At 41.4% G+C, this 24,481-nt stretch overlaps 2 protein-coding genes across 2 annotated transcripts; both read right to left on the bottom strand.

Annotated features, from left to right (window-relative positions):
• Window positions 1-272: 272 nt before the first annotated feature.
• LOC111216817 (olfactory receptor 52K1-like) lies at window positions 273-1,220 on the bottom strand. Its single transcript, XM_022738427.1, has one exon. The coding sequence runs from the start codon at window positions 1,218-1,220 to the stop codon at window positions 273-275; it is 948 nt and encodes a 315-aa protein (XP_022594148.1).
• Window positions 1,221-19,801: 18,581 nt separating this feature from the next.
• LOC111216815 (olfactory receptor 6N1-like) lies at window positions 19,802-20,731 on the bottom strand. The gene has a single exon (XM_022738426.1). It carries the CDS (start codon window positions 20,729-20,731, stop codon window positions 19,802-19,804), a length of 930 nt encoding a protein of 309 aa, XP_022594147.1.
• Window positions 20,732-24,481: the final 3,750 nt, after the last annotated feature.

The following is a 24,481-nucleotide window of genomic DNA, read 5'->3' as shown; positions in this document are numbered from 1 at the left end:
TGAAACAGCGCTTGCCTGGTCTGCTGACAGCAAAGTTACTTTTGCTAGTTACTGTGATTTTAAACACGAGTTGTTCAAAATGTATCGTTTTTCATGGGAAAAATGAGTTGCGTCTCTGGGACACATGGATAGTGAGTTTACTGCGTCCTTTCAGATTTTAATGCGTCAGGGACGCAGGACGCGTACCTAGCAACATCACTGCCACTATATCTTTACATAGAAAATAGTAGTTTGCTGGTGTAGTATTGTTTAAAATCTGTCTTACAGAACCTTTAAGAGTGGGACACAGTGTGTATAAAGTGACAGCATGTCAGCGTCTTCAGGATGTGCTTTCTTATCTCTGTGGTTCTGACGCCGTAGATGATTGGGTTGAAGCAGCTTGGGAACAGCAGGTACATGGTGCTGAAGAAAACCTGAATAGCGGCAGGAAGACCAACTCTGATCCGGTAGGAAAGGAAAGCAATAAGCGCCACAGTCAGGCTGATGCTGATGACCACAATGTGGGTGATGCAAGTATCAAGAGCTTTGAAACCTGATCTGCCGGACTTCAGCACAGACCTGAATATCACCACATAAGAGGCAGTGATGAAGATGAAGTCGGCCACAGGGATGAGGAACACAGCCAGTAACCCCACCAGGTTGTTAATGGTGGTGCTTCCACAGGCCAGCTCCACCAAGGCCATGTGCTCACAGAAACAGTGATTTATCACATTAGAAGCACAGAAGGACAAGGGCCCTGCAAGACTCACAAACGTTGTGATTATGAGGATGTTTCTGATCACAGGTGGGATCATAAACCTGAGAAACCTCTGTAGCGCCATGCGTTCATGGTAGTAGAGTGGCGTGCAGATGGCGAAGTAGCGGTCCAATGCCATCCACACCAGTAACGTGGACTGAAAAGTTCCAATAAAGTGAATGCAGTGCATCTGAACCAGGCAGCCAATCAGAGAGATTCCCCTCCAGTCAAACAGGAAGCTCAGCAGCATGTTGGGGACAAAGAGTATTGGGAGGCTCAGGTCCACGCACGCCATGCCAGCGATGAGGATGTACATCGGGGAGTGGAGGCTTCTCTGTGAGATGATGATGTACAGCAGCAGGGAGTTGGCTGACAGCGACACGATGAACATGATGCAGAATGGGATGAAGAGGACGGGCCTCAGAGCTCCCAGTTCACTGAAGCCATCGAGGATGAAATGTTTGTGTGAGGAGACGTTGTCCATCCTCCTCTTCTCCTACAACCTCCTCGTCCAGGGTTTCAGTTCAATCAGCCTGAGAACAGAGAAAACAAAGAAGAAGTTTGACACAAAATAACTTTGGAAGTGGTGATCTGTCCTCACCACCACATTCACACCACAGCCTGCTACCACAGGTATATGCTCATGCCAGAATACAGTTAAATTTAATTTATTAAGTAAGATTTAATTAAATATGTCAATCATTTTTTTTGTTTTTTGCCTCATAATCTGTGTGAGTCTTTTTTCTGTGTCAGTTCAGATGAAAACATGCCGTTGATGTGTCTTTACAAATTAGACTTAGTTTTTTACAATATGGAAAAACACAGTGACAATTCTGAGTGAAGAGATTACAAAAATACGAAGTTAGATGAACAATATGAGCTCAACTGGTTCATGTGTGACAGTCCAGTGGGAAAACAAAATGTTGAAATCAGATAATGATTACATAAATGTGATGATTTTTCACACATAATCTCCTTTTTTTATCTGTAGGTTACTTTGGCACAACGACAGACATGTAGCTGATTGGTCATTTAATTGTTAATTTTTCATTTGTTCATTAATCACACTGAGTATTTGTTCCATTTTTAGCACAGATAAACTGATTTTCTTCTTTTTCTTGGTCAATAAGTGCAATGAATTATCTCATTTTGTTGTAAGATCTCCTCAGTCATTTCTAGAACATGTCAAGAAAAAGAGATTTTCAGACTGTGTTGTTTGGATCATGAAACAGTAGTAGACAGCTACAAAAACAAATCTCTGTAACAGACCTGTTTTAGATTCAACCCCCACCTGATGTTACTCAAACTTTCACTCACATTTGTCATGAATTAAGATTTTCTGCAGTATTTGCAAGTTGTTGTAGGGTTCAAAGGTCAGCTGCGACAAGTAGATCACTACTGATCAAACTACCTGGCACTATAGTTCATCATACATCAGTCATAACACATCAGCATTAGTAGGAAGAATATCAGCAAAATGAGAACACATTCTCTACATGTTCAACAGAATCTACTGTGATAACACAAGACCAAACTCCTGATGTAATTATATAATTATATTTTATATAATTATAACATAATTATATATTTTATATAATTATATAAATGAATGATTATCTTGTCACTTCAGGCTCATCAGTGTCTTCTGGTGATGCTGCCTGTTTTTTGGGGACCACAGTCTTTAACAGTTAACCAAACACCTTCCCCTGTTCCTCTTCCACCTCCCTCTAACAGGCATTAAAGAAGAGTTTCCCCTCATTTGAACTGGGGGGTTCTACAGATAAAGAAGGATAAAGGGTGTGCAGGCTGTAAAGGCCGCTGTGGAAAATGTGTGATTTCCAGCTGTATAAATAAAGTTGACTTCACTTGACAACAGACATGTTGAGAAGCCATGCCTACCAAACACTCAGTATTTCTTCTGACTTTTCAACAGCAAACATCTGCCAAAAGAAAATTAATACATCAACACCATGAAACATTTTCACATACAAGGCTCACAAAGAGCAGAGGAGCCTGATCTTTCTTGAAAGACAGAACTTTAACACACTTAAACACACAAGGGTTAATCAACAAATTCAGACAGTGGAGTGAAATCATTGAACAGTGCTGCTGGTGAACAGTAGGACAGGTCTCAGCCGCTTTTACTTGTTGGTGTGTGGAGTTTGTCCCTTCTGCAGGTTGACGAGATCAGCCGCTGACTCTCCTTCAACCACCTGTCCCTGCTGAACCACTGACTTAGCACTTTCATACCTTCTGTCTGCTGCTGTCATTGGCTGCAGAGACAAAGTCCCACAGAGCACAAGGGTCATTAAGCAAAGAAGAACAGAACTGACTGTAAAGTTGTTGCTAAATTATATGTGAACAGATTTGCAATTTGTTGCCTCAAACTGACAATATCCTGAATTTACTCCGTTTCTCCATCAGATTGTTTGTGTCATGGTTTGATATGGCAGACACCTTTTGTTAGTTTTGTTTGGATATTGTCACTTCCTGTTTTATTTTGTAATTGGTTTCCTTGTGTGTCAGTGTTTTTGCTTCCTGTCTTGGTCCTGTGTCTGTGTGGTGATTGTTTGCCCCGCCCTAATGTGTTTCACCTGTGTTCAATCACCCTTGCCTCCCTTGTCTATATAGTCTTTGTGCTCCCCTTTGTCTGGGTCGGTTTGTAACTGTTGTCTCTCTGTTGATTTCTGGGTTTGTCCTCGTCGGTTCACGTGCCTGTTCATGTCTGGTTGGTCGCAGAGCTGTTCATGTGTGGTTGTCCTCAGTCTGTTCACGTCTGCTTTGTCCTGGGTCTGTTCATGTTGCCTGTTCTTGTCTCCTGTTTTGAGTTCATGTGTTTACCTGTTTTTCCCCTGTGTTTCACCAGTGTTGTGTGTAAGATTTTTGTTAAATAAACCTTTCTGCATCGTCTCCCATGTGTTGGCTGCATTTGGGTCCAGCCTTACCCCGACAAACCCTGACAGTTGTGACAGTTTAATTATTGCTCTCACATTATTGGCATGAAGTTCTAGCATCTGTACCTGTGAGGAGCATCCACAGTGTTTATTATGACCGCGGTCATATTATTGTAGGTGGTCTGTTGTGTATGTGTGTGTGTGCCCTGTGTTTGTTTTTTCATTGTATGCAAATAGGTGTGTGCCGCAGCCGTGCCGTCATTGGTAGAAAGGCTCTGCGTCCTGGTCGGTGATTGGTTGCATCCCCGATCACCTGGTATATAAGGAGCCAAGATGGCCGCCGGCTCACTCTCGTTCTCCTCTTCTCCCAACTGGCCACACCGTTGCAGCGATTCAGTGTTGTGTAGTTCGTTGTTTCATTTGAGTAGTAAGGGTGGGCTGCCAGTTTTCTTTCTCTGTTTTTTTTCCTGTTTATTTAGTTAGGGAGGTGAGTTGGTTGTTATTTGTTTTCCTTTGGTTAGATTAGTTGTTTATTTTCCAGACAGGGTGATTATGTTTATTATGTTGGCCTTAGTCCACCCTGAAGCCTAAACTCAATATTTATTCTCTATATGTTCATACGAAACTTTTATGTAAATAAATCATTTTCTTCACATTCAAACTAATCTTTGTTGTGGCTACTTGGGACTTGGGGAAGATGGGGCCAATCCATGTTGTGTCCTAGGCCCCCCTAGACTGGGGCTTAACATGAATTGGGGGCTCGTCTGGGAGCTTGTCGCGCTTTGTGTACGGGTGAGTTTCGGTGAGTAGTTTTTCTGGTTGGCAGTTTTATTTTGGTGTGTGGGGGGAATTATGGAGTTTTCATTGGATGATTTTGTGACCAGTCCATCTTTGGCGAAAACTGATAAATGCAGAAAAGCACACCTGTTGATGGTAGCAAGTTGTTATAATGTGCATGTGTCTTATGGTGCTAGGAAGGAGGAGCTTAAGCGGTTGCTGTGTGCAGAGTTGGTGGAGCAGGGCGTCTTACCCAAACCAGCTGTTGATGCGGCTGATGCTGCTGCGGGTGACGCGGCCAGTGACGCACCGGTGGCTGAGGTGAAAGTGGCGGAGGTTGCTGGCACGCTCGCTGCTGGTGTGGAGCTTGGGCCGATCACGGATCCTCTTGTAGGTAACATGACCACAGAGGATCTCCGCCTAGCACTCCAAATAAAGGAGGCAGAGACCTGAAATAAACAGCTGGAGGTACAAGCCATGCATCTGCGCATCCGGGCTCTCGAGCTGGAAAAAGGAGCCCCTGTAGCCTCCACCCTGGTGCCTCTTTCTGGCCACAGCTCTGTTTCTGCTCCTGTTTTTAATATCACTAAGCACATTGCTTTAGTTCCTCCGTTTCGTGAGTCCGAAGTGGATTCGTATTTCAGCGCTTTCGAGCAGATAGCTGCTGCCCTGAGTTGGCCCAAAGAGTTCTGGTCCCTTCTCCTCCAGTGTCAGTTAGTGGGGAAAGCCCAGGAGGTCTGTGCCAGTCTGTCTATTGAAGATAGTCTTGACTACAAAATCTTGAAAAAGACTGTGTTGCAGGCTTATGAGCTGGTCCCCGAAGCATACCGTCAAAAATTTAAAAACAGTGAAAAAACTGCCAACCAGACTTGCGTTGAGTTTGTGCGTGACAAGAGTGTTTTGTTTGATAGATGGTGCCAAGCCTGTAATGTTAAAACCATGGCGGAGATGAGAGAGCTCATTCTTCTCGAGGAGTTTAAAAAATGTTTGCCGGAACGAATTATTGTTTATTTGAATGAACAAAAAGAATCGTCTGTGACAAAAGCAGCCGTGCTGGCTGACGAATTCATTTTGACGCACAAAAGTGTTTTTTCCATGCCGGCACCTCGCGTTTCACATGCAACATCTGAGCGCAGAAACCGATCACCAAAGCTGATGCGTAAAAGCACGTCACCAGCTGCGGGTGAGAGCCGCGAGTGTTTTTACTGCCATGAGCCAGGCCATCTGATCGCGGCCTGTCCGACGCTTAGGAAAAAAGGACAAAACAAAAATGGTAAACCTCCCGCAGGTGTGGGTTTTATAAACTCCGCGTCCCCACCTGTAAAAGACACTTTACCTGAACTAGAGGTAAACGTGGAGGTTGACCCTTGGTTCAAGCCGTTCATTTCTCACGGGTTTGTTTCTATAACCGGTGAGGAATCAGGTAAAGTGCCGGTGACTATCCTCCGAGATACAGCCGCTTTTCATTCGTTCATGCTGGCTAGTGTACTGCCACTCTCCGATGAAACTTCGTGCTTTTCTGATCTGCTTGTGTGGGGAATTAATATGAGTGAACTCAACGCCTCACTTCACATGGTCCATTTGCATTCACCGCTCGTGTCGGGACATGTGAAAGTTGCCGTGCTCCCACGGTTTCCGATCAGTGGCATTTCATTTATTTTAGGCAATGATTTGGCTGGAGGAAATGTGTTCCCTCTGCCCGAAGTCATTAATGATCCACTGTCTGTTGTGTCTGCTTGCTGTCCCCCCTCTGTCTCTCCTGTGGTATCTGTCCCGAATGTGTGTCCTGTGTGCGCCATTACGCGCGCACAGGCTAGAAAATTGGGTGAAGTTGTGGATCTGTCCGACTCGTTTTTGGCTGCATTAGATGAGGGTGCGCCCTCCTTTTCAGTGTCCCCCACTTCCGAGTGTGAAAAGGTACCAAAATGTATTACTGAGTGTGTCAACGAGTGTGATTTCCTTCCTGCTGACGCAGACCTGAGTTTGAATGTAACCTGTGAAATGTTGATAAATGCACAGAAAAATGATCCGTCTCTAATTTCGTGTCTGTCCTCTGTTGCAGCCACCAAGGATGACAGCAAGCCGTGTGTGTTTTTTCTGGACAACGGTGTCTTGATGAGACGGTGGAGTCCCGACTCCAGCGAGATACGCGTTGTTAATCAGGTGGTTGTGCCCACAGACTATCGTGCGCAAATTCTGAGTCTTGCACATGACTCCAGCTTAGCTGGCCACCTTGGTGTTAAAAAGACATACCATCGTGTGTTGCGCAATTTCTTTTGGCCCGGGTTAAAGACCGACGTAGCGAAATATTGCCGCACATGTCATACCTGTCAAATTGTGGGAAAGCCCAATCAACCTGTTCCTCCGGCCCCTCTGCACCCGATGCCGGTGCTCGGAGAGCTGTTTGAAAGAGTGTTGATAGATTGTGTCGGTCCATTACCAAAAACTAAGTCTGGACATCAGTATATTTTGACTGTGATGTGCGCCGCAACGCGGTACCCTGAGGCCATCCCAAACTGTTTGCACAGGTAATGAAAGAGCTAAAAATTAAACATGTAAAATCAAGTTCTTCCCATCCAGAGTCCCAAGGCGCACTTGAGAGGTTCCACCAGACCTTAAAATCCATGATGCGCAAATACTGCCTCGAGTCTAACAGAGAGTGGGATGAAGGCCTCCCTCTTCTGTTATTTGCCGTGTGTGAAACTCCTCAAGAGTCTTTAGGTTTTAGTTCCTGTGAGTTGGTCTTCGGCCATACTGTGCGTGTTCCCCTTCGGCTCCTCAAAGAGAAGTGGCTGTCAGAGTCGCCAGAAATTGAGCATAATGTGCTGGATTATGTCAGTTCTTTTCGTGAGCATCTTAATCATGTGTGTCAGTTAGCCCGTGACAATTTGGCACAGAGTCAAACTAACATGAAGCGTTGTTATGATAAGAAGTCTGTCCTCCGTGTATTCCAACCAGGTGAAAAAGTTCTGGTGCTGCTTCCGTTACCTGGGTCCAGTTTGCAGTCTCGGTTTTCAGGTCCATATACGGTTGAGAGAAAAATTAGTGACACCAACTATGTTGTTCACACACCAGACCGGAAAAGAAAATCCAGAGTATGCCATATTAACATGCTGAAATGTTACTTTTCCAGAGTGAGTGATTCTCCGCCGTCCCTTGCTGCGCCCGTGATGTCTATGTCCGCTCCTCCTCAGTACCAGCTTGCTGATGATGGGTTGGCAGAGAAAAGTGGTTTGATGCCGGCCGCTCGTTTGAGGAATTCAGAGGTACTGAGCAATTAAGAGGGTTTTTTGTCTCATTTGTCTGATTCAGCCCGTGCAGATATTACAGCTTTGATTGAGGATAACCTGTTGCTTTTCTCTGACCATCCCAGTCAAACGTCTGTCCTGTATCATAACATCGACGTGGAGGGCCACAAACCCATTAAGCAACACGCATACAGGGTAAATCCAGCTAAACGGGCCCTGATGCAGCAGGAGGTGAGCTATCTGGTTGAGCATGGATTAGCTGTCCCCAGTACCAGTGCGTGGAGCTCCCCCTGTGTTTTAGGGGACTTGGGGAAGATGGGGCCAATCCATGTTGTGTCCTAGGCCCCCCTAGACTGGGGCATAACAGTGTTTCTGGAAGACTTAGTGTTGATGTGTCCTCAAATGGCAAAATTCATTCCCTCAAATTGGTGCTACTAATGAAAACCATCTCTGTCTCTCTTTGGATTACTTGATGATCCTGGATAACCAGTATCTTAAAGCTGGTTTGACCTGGGGCTTAAGCACAACACAGCTATGCTAAGAATGCTAGCCATGCTAACTAGATCCCATTAAACTACAGTTAAAAAACCTCCATATACGTGTTATCTTAGGTGAGGTGTTTCGGGCATGTCGAACCGGGGCAGACCCAGGATGCTGGATAAATGATAAGGCTTGGGAACACCTCGGACTCTTGAGTGTTCCTAATAATATTAGCTGGTCCCAGCACAGAACCTTTTGGAACTCCGTGTCTAAATTTTGTGCATCGAGAATTTATGTATTCTGGATTTACGAAGTCAAGAGTACAGAGACTTGTCATTTGCAAGATACAATAGGAAGGTAATTTCACCAGCTTTCACCAGTGCTGTCTCTGTTTTATGATGCATCTAAATCCTGACTGAAAATCCTCAAATAAATAGTTGTTCTGTAGAAAGTCACATAACTGTTTGGAAGGTTGGATATAGGTATATTGTTGGCTAACACATCTAAATCAAGAGTAAGCTTTATGAGAGGAGGTTTAATTACAGCTACTTCAAAGGACTGTGGTTCATAACCAGTTAATAAAGACAGACTGATCACATCTAGTGAGAAGTGGCAACTAAGGGTAAAACCTCGTTAGCCTAATTGGGATCAAAGAGACAGGTTGATGGTTTAGATTCGTGGTCACAAATACCAGTCGGGGTCCGGACCAAGATGCTGCCCTATCCTAATAATAATAATTATTAAAAGTACATCAAAACAAAGAGCTTTTGAAAAATGTGCATTTTAAAATTATGTGTTATCGCTCATCGTCACTATCCACCAATACACCAAACCACTCCTCATCACTACTTAACCAGTACATGTTAGATTGAAGGATTGATCAGGAGACTGATTAATCCCAGTCATAAGGTATACTCATATTATTCACCTTGCCATAAATTATACTACTGCATAGATTTCCTTTTGGTTAACAACACTATCACTCATAAGATAACTGATCCAGCCATCCATAGCATCATTATTGCTGACCATGCTCTCATAAGCATTACCCTCTTAACAGAACACCAGCCTCCCCCTCCTCCTAATTCCTCAGTTACTGAATGGGCATCTTTCATCAAAATCAATAACACTCTTAAATATAGATAAATATGTATCAGCATATTTGTTGTCCAGTAAGTGAAAGAGAAAAAATGCAGCACAGAAATGTTGACGATATGTTTGAAGTCATTAGGAAACAGAAATGACAGTTTGTCCAGCAAAGGGCACTGACAGGTTTATCTTTACACTGTAAAATGTCCCAAATAGCAGACGTCACAATCGGGTGGAAAGAGTACCAAAAAAATCTACTCAAGTAAAAGTACTGTTACCTTGATAAAATTTTACTTAAGTAAAAGTAAAAGTACTGTTGTAAAAAATCTACTCAAGTAAAAGTAAAAAAGTTAGCTCATTTAAAATGTACTCAAGTACAAGTTACTTAGTTACTTTTGGGTAAGTGTGTGTGTTTGGGGGGGGGGGGTGGGGGGGCGGGGGGGGGGGTCCGGTTATAATAGTATCATAACCAAAAAGCTATTCATGATTAATTTTCAAATTCCAAACACAGCCTATTACAACATTTTTTTCACCATGTAATTCATTTTTATAAAAACATTCTGATTATGGTCACTTTTAAAATGTAATATTTTCCCACTTTTTAACTCTCTAAGTGCCAGTGTTTCTGTGGCTTTCTCCTTGTCTGTCTTTAGCCTCTTTGGCAGTGCAAGTTCATCATCATTTTTTTTTTTTACTTTGTAACGGAAGCTATTTCAAACGTAACAAATTACAATTACTTCAAACAATATGTACTTAAGTAAAAGTAAAATTACTGATTTTAAAAATTACTCAAAAAAGTACAAGTACACAAAAAAACTACTTAGTTACAGTAACGAGAGTAAATGTCAGGGGTGGAAAGTAACTAGTTACATCCATGATATAGTCTACTCTTTCTACATTAAACTTTGAAAAATATGAATTAATCTGTTAATATAAAAAATATTGTAACTATATTTAATGAAAACATGGTATTGATTATTTGTATGATGATGTTTGTTTTTGTTCACAGAGGAAACATCCATCAAAGATGAAGGTCTACACTGACCTCGTGTCAGCACGGAAACGGACCCTGGAACCAGAAAAAAACCCCAAGCAAGCAAACAAAAATGTCTGACTTGGTGGCAGTGGGTGGAACCAAACGTGTGCCACAAGCAAAAGTTGACAAGGTTCTGATTACCTTCATTTGTGAAGGCCTTCATCCATTTGCTGTGGTTGAACAACCTGCTTTTAAAGAACTTGTATCAACACTGAATCCTCAATGCAAGGTTATTTCTAGACCCACTCTCCGGGCCAGAATACAGGCAGCTTCCACTCAAATGAAGAAGGCTGTGATGTCACACCTCAGTGGAGTTAGTTATGTCGCAACTACCACCGATTGTTGGACGGCACACCAGAGAAGTTTCATCGGGGTCACCTGTCATTGGATAGATGAGGAAACCTTTGAGAGAAGATCTGCTGCACTTGCGTGCCAGAGGTTGAGGGGGTCCCACACGTTCGATGTGCTTGCAGGTGCCCTTGATGACATTCACTGTCAGTACAGGTTAAGGGGAAAAGTGGTAAGAACCACAACAGACAGTGGGTCAAATTTTATCAAAGCATTCAGAATGTTTGGGGAGCAGAGCCCATCCACAGAAGCAGAGTCAGACTCTTCTGAAGAAGAGCCCAAAGTCACCCATCAAGACACATTCAGCATCCTGGAAGAAAACAACGGTCTTGAATACCAACTGCCTCCTCATCAAAGGTGTGCGTGTCACCTGTTAAATTTAGTTGCCACCACAGATGCTGCCAAGGCAGAAGAACAGAATGATACATACAAACGGCTATCACGTGCAGCCTTTGGGAAATGCCAAGGACTGGAACAAAACAGGTGGGTCACACATGGCTGCAGAAACTGTGGAAGAAGAATGCAACCTCCAGTTCATACGGCCAAATCAGACACGGTGGAACTCCACATACATGGCTGTGGAGAGGATCATACAAGTCATACAAGACAAGGGAGAGGGTGCCATCAGAAATGTCTGTGAGAAATTCAAGGTGAAAATGTGAGTACTCCTGAAAAAATACATCATATACTCACTATTCAAAGTTTAAAATAATGACTCTTCCACACATTCTCCATTACATTTTCAATTTCATATTTTTCCATGAAACACAGAAGGTGAATAGTACATGAATACACACACATTAAGCATACAGTCTGAATAGAGCATGAGTGGACTTTCTTATCATAAAAATGACCACAAAGTATCAATATTATCAGTAGTGCTCATGAGATGGTAATCCTTAGCACAGAGTGGTTTGGCTGGTGGTTTTGTGAATTTTGGTTGTGGCAAAAATTCTAATTTAAAACATAATATTTATCTGTTGATATTTTCTTTATGTCATATAGGCTGAGTCCAGCTGAAATCGCTTTCTTGACACAGAACTGCACAGTGATGAAACCTGTGACAAAGGCATTAAACATCCTTCAGTCTGAGACGAACACACACATGGGATGGCTGCTGCCAGTGATCTTCCAGTTAGAAGCAAAACTCGAACGACTGGAAGTATCCTGCAAGGTGTGCCTACCACTAATCAGAGCCTTTCAGGTTGGTGTCCAGAAGCGCTTTGGTGGGATGATGGAAGACCCTGAACTGATAGCTGCAGCGATCCTTCTGCCAAAATTCAAGACTACTTGGACTGAGACTGAGGCAAACATCATAGAAGCAGGTATGATTTTCATCACTTATTATTATTATTATCATTATTATTATTATTATTATTATTAGAGGTTATCATTTGGATTATTGATGGGGGATGTATAAACTACATAGTCAGTGTATCACCTACTGTAGATGCTGGTCACACACAGTTTGGAGAAGAGGAGTCTCCACTTCTTCAGCATAGAAGCAAAGCAGTGTACTGCTGTGCACAGGGCCAGCAACAAAACATTTAGCCACTTTAAAGAAGGCTTTGACCAATATCATACAGTACATGCAACGAAATAATGAGCTTGTCTACATGAGTGTAGAAAATGTTTTGGTTTTTGTAATGGCAACATTATGCTGAATTAAGTTGCCACATAAATGAAAGCCTCAATGTCTGATATATTCTGTGTTTTGTGTGTATTTGTCACTTAACACAGGTTTGGCCTATGTGAAGCATCACATTGAGCACATGACAGAGGATGAGATGGAGCATGTCGGCCACTCATCAGACGAGGACGATTTCTTCTCCTCACTGAAGCCCAAAAAGTCAAAAGGCACAAGTGAGCTAGATGGGTTCGTTGCCTGTGTCTCAGACAAAATGGACCTACTGAACTCTTTTCCTCTCATCAAAAAGCTCTCTGTCAAACTCAACACTGGCCTGCCTGCTTCTGCTGCTTGTGAGCGTCTCTTCAGCTGTGCTGGACTGCTGTTCACTGCAAACCGAGCTAGAATGAACTCAACTAACTTTGAAAACCAGCTCCTGCTCAAACTAAGTAGTAAGTTCATTGAGTAATTAAAATGAGGAACTGAAGCATTTACTTTCACTTTGGATGGTTCATCCAGAGATCTTTGATCCATAGACTTGAGGTTCAACTGAGGAGTGTTCCAGATGTTTCTGTTGGTTAACAGTGAAAAGACACTTTCACATCAAATGAGTTTTGTTAACATTTATTTTCATATGTGGGATAATCTTGTGCTGCTTTTATGTCTAAAGACAGCCCTGTTGATTTTCTGTTACAGTGAGATGTGAATGAGAGCTCAGGCATGAATCAAGACATGAGTATTTTGTCAAATTTGGATTTACATTATTTGTACAGTTTTTGATATGTGTATATCTGTACACCTAAGTATGCGACAGCCAGGTGTGTCAGTGCAGCCAGTAATCCGTGTTTTCTTAAATAAAAAAATGAGTTTGAGCTTTGTTTATGATTTTGTACTTTTTATTGCATGCGGAGAGATTATACACCCCCGACCCCCCCCCCCCCCCACAAACACACACACTTACCCAAAAGAAGTAACTAAGTAACTTGTACTCTGAGTACATTTTAAATGAGCTACTTTTTACTTTTACTTGAGTAGATTTTTTTGAACAGTACTTTTACTTTTACTTAAGTAAAATTTTATCAAGGTAACAGTACTTTTACTTGAGTAGATTTTTTTGGTACTCTTTCCACCCCTGGTAAATGTAACTAGTTACTTTCCACCCCTGGTCACAATCATGGAAACCTGCAGTGGGGAGCTTTCATCTCCCCTCTCTGGCAGTGAGAGGAATTACACAAACAATGTGGGATACAGAGAAATTTGAGCATCACAATTCCAGGATAAAAATTCATTATTTAGCAACATACCCAACTCCAAACGTTTTACAAATACCAACCTGTCCAAGAGTAGTAAGGAGACACCCATACCTGCTTTCAGTCTCTTTTCTTCTGTCATCCTGTCCAACAAGGAAAAGTCACACTGATGTGTCTGTCCTTCTTCAGACTGTAATCCTTCCTCTGAACACCGAGTTTCTTTCTTATCTGGAGGATTAGAAACTTTTCTTGGACACTGTCCCGCCATAGGCTCCACCATGTGGCTGCTCTGTTTCCATTGCAACGGTTACGCCTTCTGACATCATGTTCTGTTGTCTGTATATAGGCTATATTGTAAACATATCTGGAGGCTCAACACAAGCACAGCACAAGCATAGACAGCTGCATGATGTTTCCGGTACTATTATTGTGTAGGTTCCTACCTGCGTATTTCACCTAGGAACCTTCAGCATGTTGTACTGTTGCACAGGGGGACACAACAGAACGCCTTCCTCAGCTCTGGCAAACTGGTTGTTTGACATAAAACTTGTCACTACCAGTGTGCAGCACAAGAAAGTCAGGAAAGTGTCCACAGACAGGAAGTTTAAAACTCGGGTATGCAGAGATTTACCTGGAGCTGAGAGTGTTAAACAGGACTAAGTGAAAGAATGAAACAGATGTTCATTTATTTTTAAAAGTCCTGCACTCCAGCTTTAATAACCCACTGTAGGGGAGCCTTATCAAAATGTTTATGTTGAAAACATGGATCCTGATGATATATCTTATATGTAATCATTACAATTTCCATTATGAATATTTGTATTGGCATTGAATAATCAAGGATCCAAACTCTAATTTTGTGTGTTGGAGGTTAATGAGGTCCCCCTCATCAAAGAGTCAAAGTTTCTCTTTGAGCCTGTTTGGGAGCCTGTTAGTCACTGTACTTGATGTAAACATATTTATGTTAGTAATTTCATTACAGGAGGCCTTTGTGTCTTTGTGCTGAACTGTGTACAAATCTCTGAATTAATGAAGGACCTGGCCACCCCGGGAGCACATTGCTTTATTCTTTAAGGTTAATGTATGACTGTTTTCATAGAAGTTAAACATGTAAACGGAGGCACAGTGTGATGTTTGGTGGACAGAGAGGGTCAGTGGAGACTGATGTGTGATTACATCATTGTTACTGCATCATTTGACAGTAATGAGCCCCAGTGGAGCTCCTCTCTTCATCAGCTTCATCAACAGCAACTATTTCCATCTGTAACAACACAAGGCCGGACCCCAGAGCCCGGAGTCTGTGTGGACACTTGGACGCTCTGGAGACGGTAAGGCCTTCGCTGCTGTGTAGTGACACCACAGGAAGAAGGGTAATGTGTTATTTTAAGCTGCAGTTGCTACTGTGTTGTGTGTCATTTGTGTCTCAAATCTTTCAAATTTACATTTTCCATTTGGGAAGAAAAGGGCTTTAGCATACTGTTATATGTCAGTTTTTTTGGATTCTTTGGGTACATCAATTGTCCTTGCTCCTTGGTGTTTCCTCATTTGTTTACCGTCATGAATCCACCCCAACTAATCTTTTCTAGTTTTTTTTCAGCCATTTTGATGTGTTTTGCAGAGATCTTTTCCGCTTTGGCCTCATGATCATTCCCATTGATGCCCATCTTATTTAGTTTTTCACGCAGTGAATGTTTTTTTGATTGTTTTGCAGTTGTACCTTTATTTTCCAAACAGAAGTGTCTTCCTGCTATCTGATCTCCATATATTGGGATGTAGCCAGCAAGAGTGTCATCATCCATCAAGTCACTGAGTGAGGGATCAATCTGTCAAGAAAAAAGTCATTACTACAACTCAACAAAACTGATAACACCTGAAAACACCCGCGACATACTTCTACCACACCCATATGTGTACTCACGCACCTCATCAGTCACTGACTCTCTAAAACTGGTAAGGATGGGAACAATAATAAAACACTTTACGAATGTTTAGGAAGTGAGAGCATCATGGTCACGCCCCACTCAGTCTCACAACAACTTGCTTTGTTTTCCTTAACATGAGAAGGTAGCTTACCAGAGTGCGTTCTGGGGCTGGCTACCGTGGTGAAGTTAGTTTTAGAGTGGATTCGACAACCATTCACTCCGGATCCTACCACATTTCACCTGGTGTTGATGGTAAGCTGCTTTTCCACTGGTCCAAAAACCTGCAAAGACCCTCTAATATCGGGCTTTTGTCAGCAATGGAAAAGGGTACAATTGGCATTCACCTCAACTGCCCAGCAGGGTGCTGTTAAACAAGACACACGGCAACTACACCGCGCTCGGGGAAGACAGAGTGAGCTGGACCCTGAGATAAGTTTCAGAAAAAAACAATTACTGATCTAAGTGTTTCATACTGATACTGACTGCTCCAACTGGTGGACGAGAGTCTGCTCGGCGGCTAACAGCTCACTCTCTCTCCCTTGTATCTGTATGTGTGCTCTGTGACAGTCAGTTGTGTGTAGCCTCAGTCCCAACAGAAAGGCAAACTCAGCTGGCAGTGTAAGGTGTTAGTAAGTAAGTATCCGTGGTTAAAAATATCCAACCTGAAGTAACTTTACTGCAGATGGCTAGCTGGCTCACTGGCTAAATTAGCTGACTCACGACGGCAACGAAGTTGGATGGCCCTTACAAGCAAGGTAATGCATGTTTTACAATGAATGGGCAACAGAAACTAAACTTCCATGTTCTTGTTCCATGCATGAATTCACAACAGAGGGGTGTCTGTGTTTTGAACCATAGTGATACCTGTTCATTGTAAAAGGACGCAAGTTCACCTCTAGTTTTGAACTTGCATCCATTTCAAGTTATCACATGAAATGTTTCCTGTTTAACAATAACATAATGATCACGTTATAACATGATACTGAATTTTCTTTTCTGGTGTGGCGGCAAAACGCTTCTGTAAACATTAAAGCTGATTCTTCCACTCTGCCTGGAGATCACACTACATTCAAAAAAAAAAACCTCACTAGGTGAAATAAAATAGGTAAATCTAGATTTAGAGGCTGTCCAGAAATAAGTGTAGTGGAAAAACATTGAAGATGTTTGAATCTTTTTAAAATATATATCAAATTGCTGTTGCAGTAAATATGTAAAAACCATACAACTGCAGTCACGCTGGCCAGCCATGCAGGGCAATGTTACTGGGACTAAAGGGCAGGTAGTGGCTGACCCTCCCTCCAAACTCTGACCTCGTATTCAACAGGGACCAGGGGATGTGCAGCAGCACTGTTGATTTCATTAACAGAAACTGTGATATAATATCATCATCAACCTGAAGATCAGACTGATGAGACAAAACCTTTACTTTAGTCCCACTCATCAGGAGTGTGAGTCAGGAGCAGGGATTTGGTTGTCAGTACCAACACCCTTGAAATTCCATAATTCCTAATACCAGGTTCGATACCAAACACACACACACACACACAAACACACACACACAGACACACACACACACACACACACACACACACACACACACACACACACACACACACAGAACTGTCCATAAAAAGTGTGAATTTTTGACCTTACTCCACAGTGTGTAACAGACACTGGGCAGGTCGGTGATGTGGGCGAAATTTGTATCACAACATGATCTCACTTAACAACAACTGATGAATCTGTCTATAATTTAGAGGCCTGACTTCAACAGGCCAAGTGTTGAATAATGAGCCAGGCAGATGTTAAGTCTTCCATTAGAAACAACAGAGAAATGTTTGAAAAGGTCTGGAGACCATTTACTGCTTTGTGAAAAGTATGGACTTGGCTCAAGCGCTGGAGAGACCCAGACTTCACCGTTAACCTTCTGTTCGACACCTGGAAATGTCCCAGAATGGCTACTGTCTGCCAGGCCTTCAAGCCGTCCTCCAGAGTTGCCCAGCCTGTCTGTCCTCCCTCTGGGCCGTCTCCCAAGCTGCCCAGTCTGTCTGCCAGGCCTCAAGGCTTTCCTCTTGAGCTGTCCAGTATGTCCAGTCCCGTTCCCTTTTGGATTTTCTGAGTTTTGTTTATCAGTTTTGTATCAAGCATTTGTAAGTCAGTTTGCTTTCATTACGTTTCAGGTTTTTCCTTTAACAAGTCACCATCTTCTGTCATGGCAATAAAGGAAACCATTCATACGTATTATTTATGAAAGCAGGTGTTTAACGATTAGTAGAGGAACTAAAGCCCTCAAAAGTTGCGATACCTCCACCCGAGGTAGAACAAAGTGCAACTATGTTTTTCATATGTCTCGTTTATGAAATCAATGGTTGTATAAAAATATTTTAATGCAAAGGTAGTTTATTTAGATGATATTTGGATCCTCCCCAAAACTGAAAATAATGAAGATTTTGGATTCTACAAAAGGGGTCTGCAGCATCTGCAATTTCACATATATCTCTAGGAATAACGGTCAGATATGCAAAGGGAAAGAACGATCATAGTTGTGGTAAAAGGAAGCAACTGTAGCTAGATTTCCATTGCAGTTTTGCACAAAATAGAAGCGATTTTTTTTTTAAGAGTCAACACGACACAATTATGAATGGTCTGTGTTTCCATTGAATGATGCTATGCATATAAAGCTGCAATCACAACATCATTCCAATTAAAGTCTGCTTCCTCCTTGGAAATTGCTCCCTAAACAAGACTGGAATGCAAAGACAGTGTTTCCATTTCAATTTTGCGAAATATTGCTTTCTCGAAGAGTCTGAAAAAACACGTCATGCAAGCTTATACATCTTTTTGCAACATATTTGAGTTTTATTCGAAATTCACATGTTTCCTTTCTCATTTTTAAGTTTGCATTTTCAAATTACACGTTAAGCAGATTGAAGGAAACACACCTACTGACTGTTGGTTTGAAACAGGAAACAGACAGCAGTGTCCTCTGTTGAAGTCCAACTTTGTGTTCAGCCTTTCACCACCACAACCTCCTGATTCGGACTCTGTCACTCTATAGCATAGCCTCATAGCTACAACTAAACCATCACTATTAATCAAACAGCAAAATTAAAATGTTTACATACTATAAATCTCGTATTTTAATCTGTATTTCTCATATCATATTATCATTATTTTTATTATATCCTCTATTATATTTATTCTGTCATTTTGATATGGATTATCACAAAACAGCATTAGATTAGATTATATTAGATTAGATTAGATTAGCTTTAGATTTTCTCATGCATTGCATTTAGGCACAATGTTTATGGATAACATACTGACGTACACTTTGTATGGTTTATCAACTTCGATAAATTTGTTCTGTGTGATGCTACATTTCCCTGAAATGAATAAAATGTTTAATCTTATGTTAATTCATTCAACAATAATAATAATAATCCAATAACCTACAATAACACTATTTTGCATTTAGAGTACTTTTGATTAGAGTTTGATCAGAGTTGTTGGTGCTGATGAGAAGGATGAGCAGTTTCATACATCTACATATGCACTTCAGTATAGTAATGGTGAGATCAGGAATACCTGTAGGCCCATGTAGTTGGATAATCTTTTGATATGCACCTCTATCTGATGTGTGAAAGGAATCTGAACTCTCTCTCAACCTGCAGTATTATTATCCTCTGAGATTATTTCATTTTGATTAGAGTCAAAGCAGCTGATCTGTAATTACTATTAACTTCGGTTTGCCACTGAGACACTGTCTTAGTTACTTGTGTGACACATGCTGCTCAGTCATTACAAATAAGAAAATACAACATCTTTATTGAGAGGTAATTCAAATATTACAACAGCACAAGAAGCAGGCTGAAGATGCAGGAACATTCAAAAACATTTCAGATTAAGTAATTGATGAATGCACAAAATTGAAATTGAAGAAATTACATTCAGTTTCTCTATACACTGATATTATTATTTTTGTGATTTTAAAAATATCTGTGTAGAAATAATGGGTTTAGTGCTGCAGTTATAAAAGGTCTTGTTGAGGTAGTGTAGAGTAGCATCCAGTGATGTGTAATGTCATTTTATGTAATTTGTAAAATATAAGATATACAGAAAACATAAATAAATACTTATAATGGTAATTTCATATAAAATACATTGACGTTTCTTAGTTTGACAGAAAATGTAGAACAGTTTCTAAAACTGTGAAGTTTAACCATCAGTAATGGGGATGTTATGTTACTATAGTTACAGAAGCAAACAGGTTTGATAGTTCAGTTAATTTATTTTATTTTTTACATCATATCAAAATGCACAGATCTGCAATAGAATACTTAAAGGTCTGATCAAATTAAAGCCAATAAATAAATCTGTTAGACAGCTTTATATTAATTGCCTACATTTGACATCAGATTCTTACCTATGACACGGATTTTGGACAGATTAAGTCCATACATTACAGGGTTGAAGAGCGGCTGGCATGTGAGCCAGTACAATGATAAGAAAATACGCAGCATACTGGGGACACTCTTCATATTAAACCTGCTCTGTATTAATTCAAAACTAGCCCCAACAGAAAAGTTCAATAGAGAAGCAAGGTGAGGTGTGCAGGTGCTGACAGCTTTTTGTCTGGTCTGTTTAGAGCCAGAAAAACAAACATTAAGAATCTTCATGTATGTGAACATGATAAAAATGAACGCACCAAAGATTGTACCAAAAGAGGCAATAAGCCCATAAATATTTGTTACTTGAGCGTCTGAGCATGCAAGTTTAACAATAGAGTGGCCATCACAGTAAACTTTGTAAATGGTGTTTCCACACAGCTGTGACTGCGCATTCCAATATATTATGACAATACATGCAAGTAAAGGATATAACCATGTTACAGCAATTAGTGTGGCGATCTTGTTAAATGTCATACGTGTGTTATAACGTAGAGGACAACAGATAGCCAGGTATCTGTCATAAGACATGATGGCTAAGTTTAAATATTCTACAGCTCCATAGGTGTGTACACAATAAATCTGCAGGAAACAAATTGAAGCTGAGACAGTGTGAATGTCAGAGAGGATCTGAATCAGCAGGAATGGAAACAACCCTGTACTACCATACAGTTCATTTACAAACAGGCTGCACAGGAACAGGTACATGGGTTCATGTAAGCTTCTGTTCAGACAGATAACTACAATCAGCAGAACATTTAAACCAACAATAAAAATGTATAAAAACAGGACAATCATGAAATATAAGTACTTCAAATTTCCAGTGTCAAAATAGGCAGCAAGTGTGAAATATGAAACCTGTGAAGAGTTCATCATGGACATCTGGCTCACAAGTTTGCATTTGGGGATTTTGGTAGATTCGTAGAAATCAAACTAATATAAGTGTCAAATTTACACTTTTTTAGACCCACTGCATTAACACACAGGCAGTATTCAGTCTTCTTACAGTACAGAAATTGGGCCTCAGAAACAGAGGTGACAAATTCTCCAAACTTACCATTCCCTTATTTAGAGTCAACGTAATGTTTAAACGCAGTTAATGACATTGTGTGAGTTTTAACATTATTATGAAATCCTGCTGCAGTCATACTGTGACCTTCTCCTAACTTAGAGTTTATCATGATCCTTCTAACAGTTCATAACAATTCTACTGTGCACACAAAACAATGCTTGTGCTACCTTTTGTTATACATTTGTAAAAATCTAACTAGATTCAATACTGTCTTGTTTGGCACAAAATTCTATTTAAACATAAAGCACACATGAACAAAAAATAGTGTAGTAATCCTAAACAAATTCATTACGGAAACAGCTGTAAAAAAACATTCCTAAATGGACCATTTTCTTTTGAAAAGTCACTGCAGTGTTTTGCTTATAAATTTGTAACATTATGTGAGCATTCACCTGATATCCTGCTCTAGTCTGCGGTAAGCAAGTCACTCGTAACTGAGCTGAAACTCTGCTTTGACTTCTCTTAAACTTTTAAAGACAGAGGACACCCACAGCTGACGTGTGACCTCATTATGAAAGGAACTCATGCTTAATTGGTGTCAGCAAAACAGAAAAACTTGTTGACTTGTTCACTTGTTTGCAAAGGCCAACCTTAACCCTAACCCCAACTCTTACAGTAACCAAAAGCCACTTTAGGAACCACATAATTGGAGTACCCTGTTTTGGTCAATTTGCATTCCTTTCATCCATCTATTTATGTAATCATTCATATCCATTTATCCCAGACCATAGGAACCATAAGAAATGTAAAGTAATCGTTTAACCAACCATACATGTCTGTGATTTGTAGGACCCATGCAGATATGGGGAACACTGGAGATGAGACAGGATGGTGACTGATGGGAAAATCTAGCAGATGACCATGGAAGCATGGTGACAGGAAAGAATGTTGACCTCTGGGAAAGAATGTGACAGGGTGTGGAGACTGTTTGTGTAGACTTAAGCATTTCTTCAGGAAGAAGGGTCTCACAACCAGTTGCTACCCTCACAGCTGTATGAGTTTAGAGCTAATGGCCGACTTATAGGACTGACTATTTTTATTACTATTGACAAAGGAATATCTACATCTACAGTCACTTAATATGGGAGTATTTGGAAAAATGCAAAGGGTCTCAAATTAAATTTAACAAGGATGTAGTGGTTAGGTCCATACACCTGGTGAGGCAGGTAGAAAAGCTGGAACAGGTGTCTAACCAGTATCCAGAACTTCCTCATATGTAAACACAAGGTGCAATGGTGAAAAAATTCCTATGAAATCCCCAATGAAAGATGGTTCACTAGCAAAGAGAGAAGGCCCTCAGTGTCCAAACCATTAGAGACAAAGCAGAAAGGGAAATGAGACCAGGAAAGTAAACGGGTCAGTTCGTGTAGACTGTAAGGAACAGGGCTGAAGTGCTTTAATTTGGTCTCACAAGAGACATAAGAGCAAGATTAAGTAAAGTGGTTACAATATGGTGAACCATATTGTTAGTGAGTGAAAGTGAGAGTGGGAGTGAAAGTTCACTGAAAGTTTACATTTCTGAGGGGATTTCAGCGTCCCTCTGTCTTTATCAGGATCTGAGCCAGTACAGACACTTCGTTTCCTGACCCTCAAACACCAACAGCAGAGAGTGTACAGACACAGTGAGTAAAACTCACCTAGACTCACTCACTGACAAAGAGACTGTTTACAACTGGACCCTTTGTTCCAGAACCAGCGGGTTCAGGATCTGCTTCTTCTCCTCAGCTGTCACCCTGCTCCATGCTGCAACACTTGTCTGTACCACTGTGATTATATCAGAGCCACAGTGTATACATGTTGATACTGCTGATTCAGAATAATGAATATTCATACCAGTTACACCACTGCCTACATTGGTTATGTATTTCACAGTATATCCATATTTGTACTACTCTCTAGTGTTTTTTGGTTATATAGTATGTACATTGAATTCTTATCATACTTCTAGTTGTTTGCCCTTTCTATATTTCTGTTCTATTGTCATGACCTGGCTCAAAGCCATGACAAAAACAAGGAGATGTACGGTTTTAAAGTAAAAACGAAATGATTTTATTACAAACACTATAAAATTAGGAAATTGGCAACATAATCAAATACTAACTAAACTAACAAATAAACTAACTAAACCAAAACATAATGTGCCGAGGGATCGCAGGCGCAGTGGTGCAGCCGCACCAGGTAGGTCACAAAACAGAGCAGGGCAGACCTGTGAGGAGTTGTGCCAGCTCTTATACACCTGTGGACTGGCCTATCCTCACATTTATGCTCCTTATCTGGTGCTGTCTGGTACGAACTAAGGAGTTGCTTGTCCTTGAAGATGCAGCTGCTTCTCCTTGACAGTTTAACAGTTTTGATCTTCAGCCTCAACCTCCCCACAAAGACAGGTGAGAGGACCTAAGACCTGAGGCCGGACTCATTCAGCACTGCGATCACCAATCCTAACTGGTGAGAATCTGAAAATTTATTTCTAAAAAAGAAAAGGAAAAAAAAGAAAAAGAGATTTTGGTCTACCAGTCCAAGGTTGAGGTAGAAACCCGGACAGTTTTTAAACAAGGTTTAGGTAGAAACCTCGAAGGTGCGCTGACAAGTCCACCTTAAAAAGAGTTTACTAACCACAGTACTGGTATATTGTGTGAAGTTAGACGTACAGCAGGTCCTGATGGACATCTAATGTTAGTCCACAAACCATGGACTATGGAGGACATTAAACAGTCAATGACTCCACTCCCATCACCATCAGATGGAGGTGGTGTGAAATTTACTGCTGAACTGACTCTGCATAGAGTTCCGCCCAATAATTTCTGAACTGAGACGACTCCTGATGGTAAAAATGGGCAATAATTGGTCCAAAGTCTCAGCAGGATATTCAGAGAGACTGGCCAACCCCGACTGGGCTCAAAACGACAAGGCAATCTACAGAGGACACATCGCAGATCTCTGTGGTTGCATCGAAACAGCATTCCCTGTGAGATCGGACACGTGCAAAATCTCCACAATACACACAGTGGACTGACACCTCCAGCTGACCCAAATGATAATGCTGTTACAGCATGGGAAGCTCATCTGAGAAACAGCTTCCTGAATGGACTGAAACCAGAGATTTCCAGCATGGTGAAACATACATGCATCACTTGGGAAGTTAAACCTCACCGAGGCACACGCTGTGCATGCTGGGAAAATCCTCAGAGAGGGCCAGAAGAGGAAAGGAGAAAAAAGAGAGAGAGATCTCCAAATGGCTGCGTTGACTATGTTCCAAGGACATGCCAGAGGGAGCGGACGTGGCCGCGGCAGAGGCGGATTCAGAGGTGGCCGTGGGGGCCTACGCACAACTGATCCAGATGTTTGTTTCCACTGTGGTGAAAGAGGACATTGGGCCAGAAACTGCCCAAAGAAAAATCCAACTCACAAGGCTGATTGACTCGGGGTGGCAGCTCAGGAGGGGGAGGAATCAGCACCTTTAATTTTGACCACAATGACGCACGATTAGAGACAACCTACACATCAGACTGGTGATTGCACCTCGCACACACACTTATTAATGAAGAGAAAGAAGA

Source organism: Seriola dumerili, unplaced genomic scaffold, assembly GCF_002260705.1.
Source record: "Seriola dumerili isolate Sdu_G_001 unplaced genomic scaffold, Sdu_1.0 BDQW01000036.1, whole genome shotgun sequence".
Classification (NCBI taxonomy): Eukaryota; Metazoa; Chordata; class Actinopteri; order Carangiformes; family Carangidae; genus Seriola; species Seriola dumerili.
Note: the sequence above shows the minus strand (reverse complement) of the source record. Positions and strands in the feature narration are given on the sequence as shown.

Coding starts and splice junctions, on each gene's coding strand:
- LOC111216817 (XM_022738427.1), bottom strand. CDS start 1,220: ATGGACAACGTCTCCTCACACAAACATTTCATCCTCGATGGCTTCAGT.
- LOC111216815 (XM_022738426.1), bottom strand. CDS start 20,731: ATGATGAACTCTTCACAGGTTTCATATTTCACACTTGCTGCCTATTTT.